We start from the raw sequence: 12,280 nt of genomic DNA on the forward strand, positions 1-12,280 counted from the left end.
CAACGAAAATATGCATCTGTCCATATTGTGATCGCGGGCGAATTTGCTATGTAACGTTACGATCTTATAAATCTGCTATTATTTGTTTATTTCTTTCTTTAAATATTTTGTAGCGTATATTATTGTATCTTTGCATGTAAGTTGTGGTTGGTTTTGTTTTGAATCCGGTTTTGTAGAAGGCGAACCGTCCACTGATGAAAAACTATCTAGAGCCGAGAAAACTTTAGCTCCAAATATAACATAACACCAATGGATTGAATGGCTCTGTAACTGTCGGTATCGGTTTGGTTATTGGTTGGTTGTGATTGTGAGAGGCTTTGTCGAAAGAGGGATTTGTTTTAAACAGCGCTTAGATATCAAGGAACACCGATTCCAAAAATAATCAATAAAAAGAGTATATACATATACAAAGAAATAACAGAGACAATCTAAATAAAACAAAAAAAAAACTGTTCCAAGTTCTTAACTGATGACACTTTCGGCGCTGTTTTCCAGAAAACTGCAATAATATGTTCTATTATAAATACCAATTTTTCAATAATCAATCTTATTTCTCTCCCTTATAAAGAAAAACAATCTCCCTCTTAAGGTAAATATATATAAAGGTAAATATATATACTTATTTTATATATATGTTATATATATAATAAATGTTGTAAATATAACAAATTGTTCTAATTGCACTTTGTTTCAATTAAAAACAAGTTAAAAGTTCTGTTTTAATTTTTAATTTAATCATTTCTCTTATATAATATACCGAGCCGATCAACTTCTCCCTTGCTGAAAAAAGTTCCTTTCCCATTTTGTTTTTTTAATAAGTATCTACGGATCAATGCATCCGTGTTCATCTAACATATCTTTAGAGAAAATATACATTCAAAATTTTGGATAATCACAGATAGATATAATTTAATGTTTACTTTTCATGACTTTTTTCATTTCGAATACTATCGCGTTATAAGTAAAAATATATCATATGAAAGCACACGAAAATACAGTTATGGGAGTAACTCAAAAACCATCGTCATGTCACTCCAAAAAAACAATCCAATTTACTAGAAACTAAAATTGCATTAATCCCATATTATATTTACAAAAAAAAGGATAAATATATCGTTTATAATACATAACACATATGTAAGTTGTATATAGATAGATGATATTAGAAATGATATGTAATTTTTTACTGGCGAGTGATATCATTTTATTTTTCGGGTTATTGAAATGCGGATTAAATATTTATAAACCGGGTGGCATACCTTATCCATTCGATCGCTATTTAAATACACCTTTGAGCTTTTAAAGCACCAAACGATACGACGAAATTTTGAAGAAAAAAAAACAATTTTTGAATTACCCCATATCTAGTTTTTTCACTTAGAAATAAGTTAATAATGACACCGTCGTAAGTAAATAACGAAACACGAATATATAAATATGGAAATACACATCCCGTTAAATATTCATATTCACATATAATGTATATAAAGATGTATATACGAAAAATGCTAATCTTACATTTTGATGTGAGGTATACGCAACGATCAAGACACAAAGATATATTTTTTTAGATTAATTTAGATTATTTTCACATGAACATCAACGTAGGATTAATAATATTTTTAATACAACGACAAGATTAATAAATACAGTTAATTTCAGGCAATATACATATGTAAGGCTACCATAATTTCGTGGAACAGAAACATAAATTTAAAAAACCGGGACTGTCCCTGTCGAATCGGGGACGTATGGTAGCCCTATATATAATATATAATGCAATTTTGAAACGCCAAACACTTAGATGCACATATGTAATAATATATAGAACACAATGCTATTTTCATAAATATCGATTAAATGTTTTAAAGAGAGATAGAACATCAAAAATATCTTGTAAATCATTTTGGATTAAATTCTGAATATAAATGCTTTCGTCCACATTCACCGAAACGCGTCGATTGTTCTTATGATTAGTACACCATGTCAAAAATATAATCATCATTATATGAATTACATCTATTTTACATTTTTCAACAACGAGCGGGACCCTTCGCGCCCCGTCAAAGTATATAATATTTAAATTGGATTTAAAATTATCAATAGGGTGTTTTATATGTTAAATTTTGGATTTTATCCTCGCAAATTAGCAGCGACTATCACATTGATTTCCTCCGAGATAAAAGTCTGAAGGCTTTTTATAGAAGAAATGCAACTTACCTCTCACTTTGTCTGTTATATCATTTTTTCGTTATAAAAACATATACCAAATACTGGCAAGATTTAATACGCACTCGAGCGCCTCCTATACAAATGTTCATAATTATAATAATAAATCTGCCACGAACTATTCGAGTCCAAACACGATTAAAGCTTAAACTTTGCCACGGTGACGCTGTTTTTCACTAATGATCCATAGAAAACTCCATTAACAATACTTGGTCATTGATAGAATAAATTTTATTTTTGTGTCTTACGCTTGATATGTATCGGTTTTTTTAAAAAGTCTTAAAAAACGTGAGCGATAAAATATGTATTTTAATGATATATGAAGTCAACGATATTAAATTTGTTCGAATCTCTTTTTCTATGGATCGTGTTTTTAATGGCAAACAATCACTAAAAGGCAACTATTCGTCCACTCTCGATCGAGCTTTCAAAAAAACCACGAGTGGTTACGATAGCGACGCGGCCACAAGTGGGAGTCATTTCACTAAGTGGGGTGCGGCGACGGACTGCCCGCAGCCTCAGGTGTCGGAGTCGAGGAGGTAGCAGCTGGGGTGGGATCTCTGGTCGCTCTGACTTTCCTAACGGCTTCCCGCATCTCTTCCGCCAGCATCATGTCGTCTGGCCGCAGTCTGCGATTCCCGTCTTGATCGTCAACTGCCCTCGATCTTTGATTGTTCTGATCTAGAGTCGTCCTTATGATTCCTTCCAAAAAAGATCCATTCGCACCGCCGGCTCCCTCGTAAAACTCAGCCACGTCCCTCGCGGATTTCAGCAAAGAATTAGGCGTCTTTTGCGACCCGACGTTCGGATGTCTCGAAGATTCTTCTTGCAGTCTTTGCATCATCTGAGATGCGAAAAACGACTCGGGCTGAAAAGAGCCCGATGTCCCCGGATTCCTAGGTGGAAAATCGACTGGCAATCCAGCGAACGCCGGAGCATGCGGCCAGAATGGAAAAGGTCCCGGATTATATCCCAAAGCCAACGCAGGATCGAACATAGTCGGCATCTTCAAGCCATTAGGCGAACTAGTCGGAAACGTCGGTTTTGTCGGAGGTTTCTGAACTAGTTTCGGTTTATCGACTCTCAATATTCCACTCCCGGGTATCTCCGACGGTTTGCTCGTCAGCGAAGAAGTCGATAGTTTATCGTCTGGATTTGGATTTTTAGGCTCGCGCTTTCTCGGTCTCATCAAGTGTCTTTCTTTGACTTTGTACTCTAGCGTGGAATGCGGAACTCCATAATAGCTCCCAGCGCGATGCACCGACATCTCTCCTCTTTGTACTGCCTTGACTGCTTCCACCAGACTGTCTCTGTCGTAGTTTCTGTACTTCCCTCGCTTAGGTCTCGTGCCTTTTCCGCCCGTCGCGTTGTTCTGTTGACTTTGATTCGACGAAGAGTTGCTGAAGTTTCTAGTGAGGTCGTGACTCGCTAAGTTCTTGATTACGGATATGTTCTGGCTTCCCATGGGAGGCGTGAGTCCTCCTCTTTTGTACGCGTTCAAGCTCTCCATCGCTTCCGCGTTCTGAGCGGCGAGCTTGGACATTTGATTCAGGTCATTGTGGTTCGTGGGCGGAACGTGCTGCTGGAACTTTTGGCTGATGCTTTTGGCTATGACGTCTTTTATAGAGAACGACTGCCCTTTAACATGCACTAAAGGCGGAGATAAGTGATCGGAGGCGCGCGGCGTAGAGCTCTGATCTGGATGAGGGCTGTGGCTGAAATACGGATGCGGAGGCGTAGCCGGTCCAGAAAAAGCTTCTCCTCCATTTTTGTTCGAGTTGGGCGTCGTCGCCAGCGGTTTGAAGGACGGAATTTTGAGGATAACGTTGGAAGGCGAGTCTCTAGATTCCCCGCAACCATCTTGATCTACGATCTCCATGGGCTCTTCCGGCGAATCGGTTTTTCTGCCAGGAGTGGATCTTTCATTCTTAGTTATAACCGAGCTAGCCGAAGAGCTCTGTCTAGAAAACAATCTCTTATTGAGCGTATCGTCTTCAGATTGCTCAGAAGGTTTGCCGTTGTTGAGGTGATCGTGTTTAAGTAGCTGCTCTTTGAGGATATTGCGTTGTTCCTCGGCGAGCAATCTGGCTATTTCTGGCATCGGTAACGTACTCTCTTCGGGTTTTCCGAGAGCGTTGGCCATCAAAAACGATTGAATATAAGGAGTCATAGTACTTGGATCCATGCAGGACCACAAATCCGGAACAGCGTCTCTCTTAGGACTCTCCATATCGAAGAACTTCTGACCGCCTTTCTGAAGCAGCTTCTGTAGGTTCTCAGTAGTATTGTCCATTTGAGAGAAGCGTAGAATATCTTCCATCGAGAGAAGGGGTCGATTCATCTCTCTATCTTCTTCCTTATCATCGTCCATCAAAGAGTCTTTATCATCATCGAGCTCATCTCCAATATCATTGGAATCATCTGCGAATTCAAATATAAACCATTATAAACCGTAATCAATTATATATAATACTATCAATCTCACCTCTGTCAATCGACGATGGAAGCGATCCAGGCAATCGAGATTCCCTTTCTCTCTCTAGTTTATACACCTTGTTTCTAAGTGTAGATCTGGGAATGTTATATAGAACGGCCGCTCTGCGTGTTCCTAGTTTTCCAGATTGAATATCTCTAAGAGCCGCCTGTAATTCAGCTTCAGAATACGCCCTCCTTCCAGTCGGTGGCACTATCCGAGGCTTTGACCTGCAGAACACAAACGATACAATAAATATCTAGTTGTATAAAAACTGTATTTTTAAAGATTGGATTAGTTTTGTTGCATAACCCGGGGACAAAACAGTTGTTTACAGCTGGCTTCCGTAGATGTTGAGCAAACACAGACTGCGTCTGTCTGTCTGTCTGGCCGCCCTTTTTTTCATTTTCAATTATTTTGTTTGCACTCAATTCATTTTTGCGACAACTCGATGGTACCGTGTTTGTTTTGCATTATTTATTTCACGAGCGAATTGCTCACGCCCTGTCTATGTGCACATAACGCTATTTGTCTTCCTTACAAAAAAATATAATACCAAGATAACAATGAAAATTAATCGTTCGAAATTATTTTTTGCGTATCAATGTCCTTAAACGTGTCGTTTGTCGAATGTTTGTTTTGTGTTATCACTTGAGGAGTTTTTTTTTATGCTTACGTTCGCGAGAAAGAGGCGCGATAAAAACTGCGAGGAATGACTGTATTTTAAAAAAAAGTTTCTTGAAATTTCATATTTATTCGGCGAGGGCGATGCCCTAACTCTTGGCTGGATGTTTGTTCAGACAGTATACGGCATGTCAGTTTTACAATAGATGGTTTAAGAAATTAAATATTTTTTTATCCATCTGAAAAATCACTCCATAAAATTACTAATTTGACAGATTTTTGCAACAAGATCGTCATTATACAATAACAAATTGTCTTGTTCCTTTGATTGCAAACTATTATTTTTTCTTAAGCATATATAAGCCAAAGCACAGTCATAATGAATCCCTTTTTTTTAGATGCTTTAATCAAGAATTTGATACCAGATCACTTCTGACTTAAAATAAATTAAGGTTCAGCCGAATTAACACGAAGAAGAAATCGATATTTTATTATTTAGGTTAAAGAACCGAGGAATAAAAAAACGTTTGAGTTCCTCCTATTTCTTAATGATATATAGGGTGTCTCAAAATTAACGCAAGATTTGAATTAAATAGAAAACACATTTTTTGGTCTTTAGATTGTTCTTTTTTTAGTGAATCGTAAAGTACATAGGATATGATTATTTTTTATTTTGACTAACCCTAAACTCTCAGCTCTCAATATTTAATGCACAAATGACGGCAAATTCAAAACTTGCGTTAATTTTGGGACACCTTTATGAGCTTAAACGTTACAATACTTGACCATAAAATTACCATTTCGCTTCCGAATTGGAATTAAAAGAGTATTAGTAAATTCACATTAAGCGGAACAACGCCGAATCGACCGAGACGATCCTAGTGTCCTGAGAAAATAGCAGTTTTCATATCTCGTCTAGCAATCATATTAATTAAGTGTTTTTTCAAGTATTATATCTCAAGAATTTTTTAAGATGAAGGCCAAATTAAGATTGCTAAAAATTAAAATTGTACAAATATTTAAAAATATTTAAAAACCTCTGCATTTTTTTAACCAGTGCATAAAAGGGTTGTGTTTTTGCTTAATTCTTAAAAATATGTCTATATTCTTGAAAAAAGTATTTGTATGGCAAAAATATGATTATGATTTTCTCAGCTAATCTAATCGACCTTACTTTTATTTTGATAATCTAAGAACAACATTAATAATTAATATTGAAAAAAAAAAACACTTTACATGGGAATCAACAGATTGCAAAAATGTATGGGAGCTTATCACAGATTGGTTTTCCGCTAAAAATTTTCTAACATAAGGATGGCCGATTAAATTTTAAGATGGTAAGTGCCTTTTAAAAACATATTTTAAGAATAATGTTTGGTAATGTACTTAATAATATGTTGTATATATGTAAAAACCGTGAAGATATATTACATATACAATATAGTGATATCCACAATATTAATATAATCACATATTATATGTTACATATATTTTTTTATTTATCAAAATTTTGAGTTGTGAAAATAAAAATTCTTATTCCTCATTAATAAAATTAATGAATATGAAAATAAGAATTCTTTTATCAATAAATGAAAAACATCAAGAAACCAGAATGCCTAGATGGATTCCAAGAGCTCAAGTCGATCTTTGAGACGACTTGAAGCGTTTATATGTATCTACATATATTAAATAATTTAACTAAAAAAAATTTTATTATAGAGATTTTATTTTTTGTATCATTATTATTTTAAATATTTAATTTTTTTATGTAAAATATAGACATAAAAGATAAAAAAATAATGATATAAATATTAGATATTTTATAATATATTAAAGCTATTTTTATATATGAAACATTAAATGCATTAAAAAAAAGCTAGTTTAAAGCTCTTGCTATGAAATATAAGTATTTTTTCTCTACACTTTTTTGGTTAATTTATGAGTTAAATTAAATAAAAAAAACAATATTCATCAGATGTTTTAATACCGTTTTCGCCTATTTGAGACGTAAAGTATATAAAAAACATATATTAAATTAAGACACTAGGCGCTGTTTTATATTCACTAATGAATTAAAAAAATAGAGTACTTAAAATAATTTACAACATTTAGTTGAGTATAAATTAGCTGATATCTCTTTATTTGAAACATTGAGCTATTAAAATTGAATTTTGAGGACATGGGTATTTAATGTTTACACTTAAAGTTAAGTTTTATAGTAATAATTAATACTTAAAATTAGTGGTTTATTACGTTTTGATGATTTTTCTGTATGGTATTAATATAATTGTTTAATCGTTTACTTAATTTTTTTATAATAGCAGTAGAATATTATTTATAATTTGTAGCACACTTTTTCGTCAAATACTGGTCTTAGGGTCATAATATCGGCACGCTCGTTTAATTATATGCTAAGTAAATTTAAATTTGTGATATAGGCGAATACCCTGATATATAAAAATAATCGGGCTTTTATTATTTAAATATTTTATGTATTAATTAGTTTGTCACAGCGTATTGAAAGCATTTTTTATATCAAGCAATAAAAGATCTATGCTTTTATTTTTATTGAAGTTGCGTTCTTTAAGTCTATTGAGTGAGAAAAACAAATTGCTCGTTAATTATTTTACCACCGAGAGATTACTGTATATACAAATATACTTTTATATAGAGGAAGTAGTGCAGAATATATTTAAAACATAAGTTATTATTATAAAATTAAATCTATATTTTACTACTTTAAAACAAGTAAATATCAACCAGTGAAGCAGTGGTTGTAAAATCTTTAAACAGGTAATAAATAATAATTTAAATATTGTCCGATAACATAAAAAGGATTATTATTTTAATAGTGCCTCAACGTTAGCAGCGCATCCTTTGGGCAAAATTTATCCTTTCTTTCACACCGTCATCTAAGCTTTTATATTTTTCCGTCATAACGGTCCAGACGCTGTTAAATCTCGTTATAAAAAGGTCATAAAGGCTGCATTAGTGCAATATACCGGACAACTTTAACTGCGACTTTGGTTATAAATTCTGCTTTGGCCGTGACGTAAGTGATCTCAGACTCGGAATCGTTACACAATATACACACACATGTGTATGAGTCCAATTGTATAAATTTACTATATACGCGAGAGTACGACGAATGAGTCGCGGAAGTCTTATTCTGCTACACGTCGTTTTGTGATGCTCTTGTTGCATACTCTACTTTCGTAAGAATATGAGTTCGCTTCGGTGGCAATATATCAAAATGAGTCACATTTTTTTGCTCTTATCGTACGAAACGAAAAGTGCAACGCACTCTTCATCGCTAGCACTCTACGTGCTAAGATTTTTGAACTCGGTGATGCAATAATAGTGTGTGTTTACTTTGGGAGTGTGTGAAAAAATGTGTAGCAAAATATTCGAGGGCGACGACTTTTATGTATGTGTATGACGTAACACTTTGATCAAATATTAGTATTACTATTTTATATTGAGAAAAATACACATTGACATAAAAAATCATTCACTACGTAATAAAACAGATCAGTCGAAAGTCACTATATTATTTCATATTTTTTTTAAATATATGCTTAAGCAATTCAGAATGTAAGTCTTACATAATTTTACTTTAAACTTTTTTATACTTAGAAAAAACAAAAATTCATTCAAAGATGGCCACGTTTAAGTCTTATCTAGAAAATATTCAATGTATACAGCATAGTGTTAATGAACAATTAATTCATTATTTTCTACTGTAGATAATACAGCTGGAATGTTGTAGCATTAATATTTAAAAAAATAGCCCATTAGACCAGAAAGGCAAATTTTCCAAGAAAAAATAATTTGTCAATAAGTCTCAATCTTTTCTTTAGCTGAAAAAAATCGAGGTACATAGAATTTCGTTAAAAATATTTACAATTGTAAAGATTAGGCTTAGGATAATATATAACATTGTCCCGGCAAAGCGGCGCAGGACAAAATAGCGCCGACAAAACAGCGCAAGAAAAAAATCATTAAAATATACAGTTCGACTTGTGATAATGTCTTTTAAAATGGGCCTCTTCGGTTAAATGAAACACCGTGGGAAACCACTTAATGAATTTAGTTACGCGCCATAAATCAAAAGGGATTAAATATCCGCCACACTAAGAAGAGATAAATCATGAATTCTGGTTTATTCTTAAAATGGCAGTTTTTGACCTGCCTTAGCGGCCACTCACCACCCTTCTGTAATTAGTCGTCCCACTAAAAAAGGATCAGTAAACAAAATCTATCATTATCACTACTAAGGCATCACATATTATCCATCCAACTTGGAACAATTACAACCGAGAGCGAGAAAATACTGACTCAACTTCGAATCAGCCGCTTCTCTCTTCCAGAATCCAGAGCGAACCCACTTTAGAGACTCTGCAGCCTACGGACGCACCCACAGAAACACGTCTTAATTATTGCTCAATAAATTATCTTTGTCTTAACAAAATAAAACTTAGGATTGAAAAACTCAGACCGCGCCACGCATATATAAAAAAATAAAAACAGGAATATTGTATACGAAAAAAATGATAAAAACACAGTAATGATAATATTATGTACAAATAAAAATACACAATCAGTGTATCGACATTTAGAAGACGATTAATGTGTTTTTATTATTGTTATTTTTTCAAAAATATTCTTGATTTGTATGTATTTTAGTGCAATCTTTTCCAGATATGTGAGTTCTATAAAAACCTATGCAGTTATTATATTATTTATAAGATTCTTACAAATTGTATCAAATATACAGTAAAGATTAACAATATCTTAAAGCGAAACTTCTGTTTCTTCATTTATCAGAATAATATATTTTTTTACCATAGCTTTATATTACACTATTAATGAGGCAACCATATTTTAGAGACATTTATTAATGTTTGGTATAACCAAGAAGCTCGATTATTAGGTGCCGCATTAATTAAGCAATACAAATATAGTTAACCGATTTTCTGTTTACACAGTAAAAACGATTTTTTTAAAACACTCTTTACTGATAAAAAAAATGATTTAATACAATAGCGTTATTCGAAAAAGATCATTGGGCAAAAACTGGATTGCATCCAAAAAAAATCATGTTACTACGAGCAGCTGCCACTGAACCGAACCATCGATTCCACTAAGAACTGCATACAATTAATCAAACTGAAAGAAGCACTCGACTTAATCTAATATAAAAAGCACTTGTTTATATACCATATATCCATATTTTTTAGAGCTCTGTTGGATCATTTTTTGCTAACAAGTCTAAATAATTATTTAAGCTATTATAATGATAACAAAAATGACACATATATAATTGTTACGTTATTAATGATAATGAAATCATCCTTACTTGAATAGCTGTGGCGGTACTCTCAGATTGGCCAATCTGGACTCGAGCGTCGACGAGGATCCCTCTCCATGAGGTGGTTTGAGGTCCTCGCTGGAGTTGGGCGCTGAAGCCTTGGAGCTGAGGTCCAAGGGCTGCTCGGTGGTCAAGGGTGACGACAGGTTGCCGGTCACTGTTGACTTGTCGTTGTCCACCGGTCCCCTGTGAAAAAAATTGATAAAGTTTAGCAACTGCAACGTGCGTGCGGATTGTTTCGACTGGGGTAGGTTCCTTACCGTTCTGGCGTGTTCACCCTAGCGTTGAGGTACCAATGTGGCAAGAGGGCCGGAGGGCAGAGCGCCAGGGCCGAGGGTAGGTTGGTGCCTCCGCCCAACGCGGCTATGGCCGCTAAGGACGCCGTCATTGACTGCACCTGTAAATAAAATCGAGTGGCGATGGTAATTTATTTGTAACTAACATGGCGTCGATTGAAATGTCAAGAAGAGCCACATTTCTATGATAATATGAGAATATTAGGGACAGAACAATGTATATTTTTTAATTAATAGTTTAAAGTTGCTGTCTTTTTGAAATCTTTTGAGTTCCATAGAATGTTTTTAAGTGAAAGGATTTAGAAGGATTCCTATGAAAAAATAATATACTTTCAAATCAAAAATGAAAATGCTGCTAATAAAAAAATGGGCTTAACCTACATTTAGGGTGAGCGGAGATAGGGACAGGTTGAAATATTTTTTAATAAAATAGCGATTCTCAAATAAAAATATGATTATTATACTAATCATATTTTTGAAAAAAATGATTTATTTATTAATCAAAAGTCAGTAGTTAAATTTTGCCTTAATGTTTGTATTTTAGCAAAAACGGTATAATATGTGGTTTGTTAGAAAATAATTAAAATAACTTTTTTATAAAAAACATAGAGCTAATAAAAATATATAGAAGTGTATTAAAAATATTTTTAAAACATTTTTAATCTCTTATATTTTTATATCGATTTTAAGATTTTTTTATTTTAAAGTAATTTAAATTTTTATTTAATATTTATTATTATAAATTTTAACCTCTATATATTTTTCTATAATATTTAAAACAATATGAATGATACAGCTGAATAACGAATTTAGCAAAGAATTTTACAAGATTTATTTAGTTTTATTTTAAGACTTAGGAACATATATATAAAAATTATGTTCTTAAATTGGAAACCGCAATCGGAAGATTACTAATCGTTGCTTTATAAATTACTGACCATTTATAAAAAAAAATACTTAAACGTTATTTAATATAAATGTTTAGTTTAACATTTATTTTTGTTAATTTTAAAACCGATTTATATTAAACTTATAATGTATATATTTGACCATTGTTTTACAAAAACATATTTAAGTTAAGTTTCATTTTGTACGGTTTTGAAATTGATCTTTCTTTTATACGACAAAGGACGATTTTTTACTTTCAACAGCAACAACGATAAGTCAAAATAATATTGCTGATAAAATGATACTTTTTTGTAATAAACGCTAATGTTGCATATTGATAACACTAAATATTTTTTTGGAAAAACTGACACTCTGTAACACCTAGCAGGTTATTTATTA

General features: G+C 33.0%; 1 protein-coding gene across 3 annotated transcripts in view; it reads right to left on the minus strand.

The window, feature by feature from the left end:
- Window positions 1-801: 801 nt before the first annotated feature.
- The window catches only part of Eip93F (Ecdysone-induced protein 93F), a 133,320-nt gene continuing 121,841 nt past the window's right edge, over window positions 802-12,280 (minus strand). For all 3 annotated transcript variants that reach the window (XM_088201434.1, XM_088201435.1, XM_088201436.1), the window contains 4 exons: window positions 10,958-11,094; window positions 10,686-10,883; window positions 4,715-4,932; window positions 802-4,650 (listed from right to left, as the gene is read on the minus strand). In XM_088201434.1, the coding sequence (XP_088057560.1) occupies window positions 2,714-4,650; window positions 4,715-4,932; window positions 10,686-10,883; window positions 10,958-11,094 (2,490 nt within the window). In that variant the 3' untranslated portion in view covers window positions 802-2,713. The remainder of the gene's footprint in view (window positions 4,651-4,714; window positions 4,933-10,685; window positions 10,884-10,957; window positions 11,095-12,280) is intronic.

This window comes from Plectrocnemia conspersa, unplaced genomic scaffold, assembly GCF_051122295.1.
Source record: "Plectrocnemia conspersa isolate PC_06_02 unplaced genomic scaffold, ASM5112229v1 ptg000013l, whole genome shotgun sequence".
NCBI lineage: Eukaryota > Metazoa > Arthropoda > Insecta > Trichoptera > Polycentropodidae > Plectrocnemia > Plectrocnemia conspersa.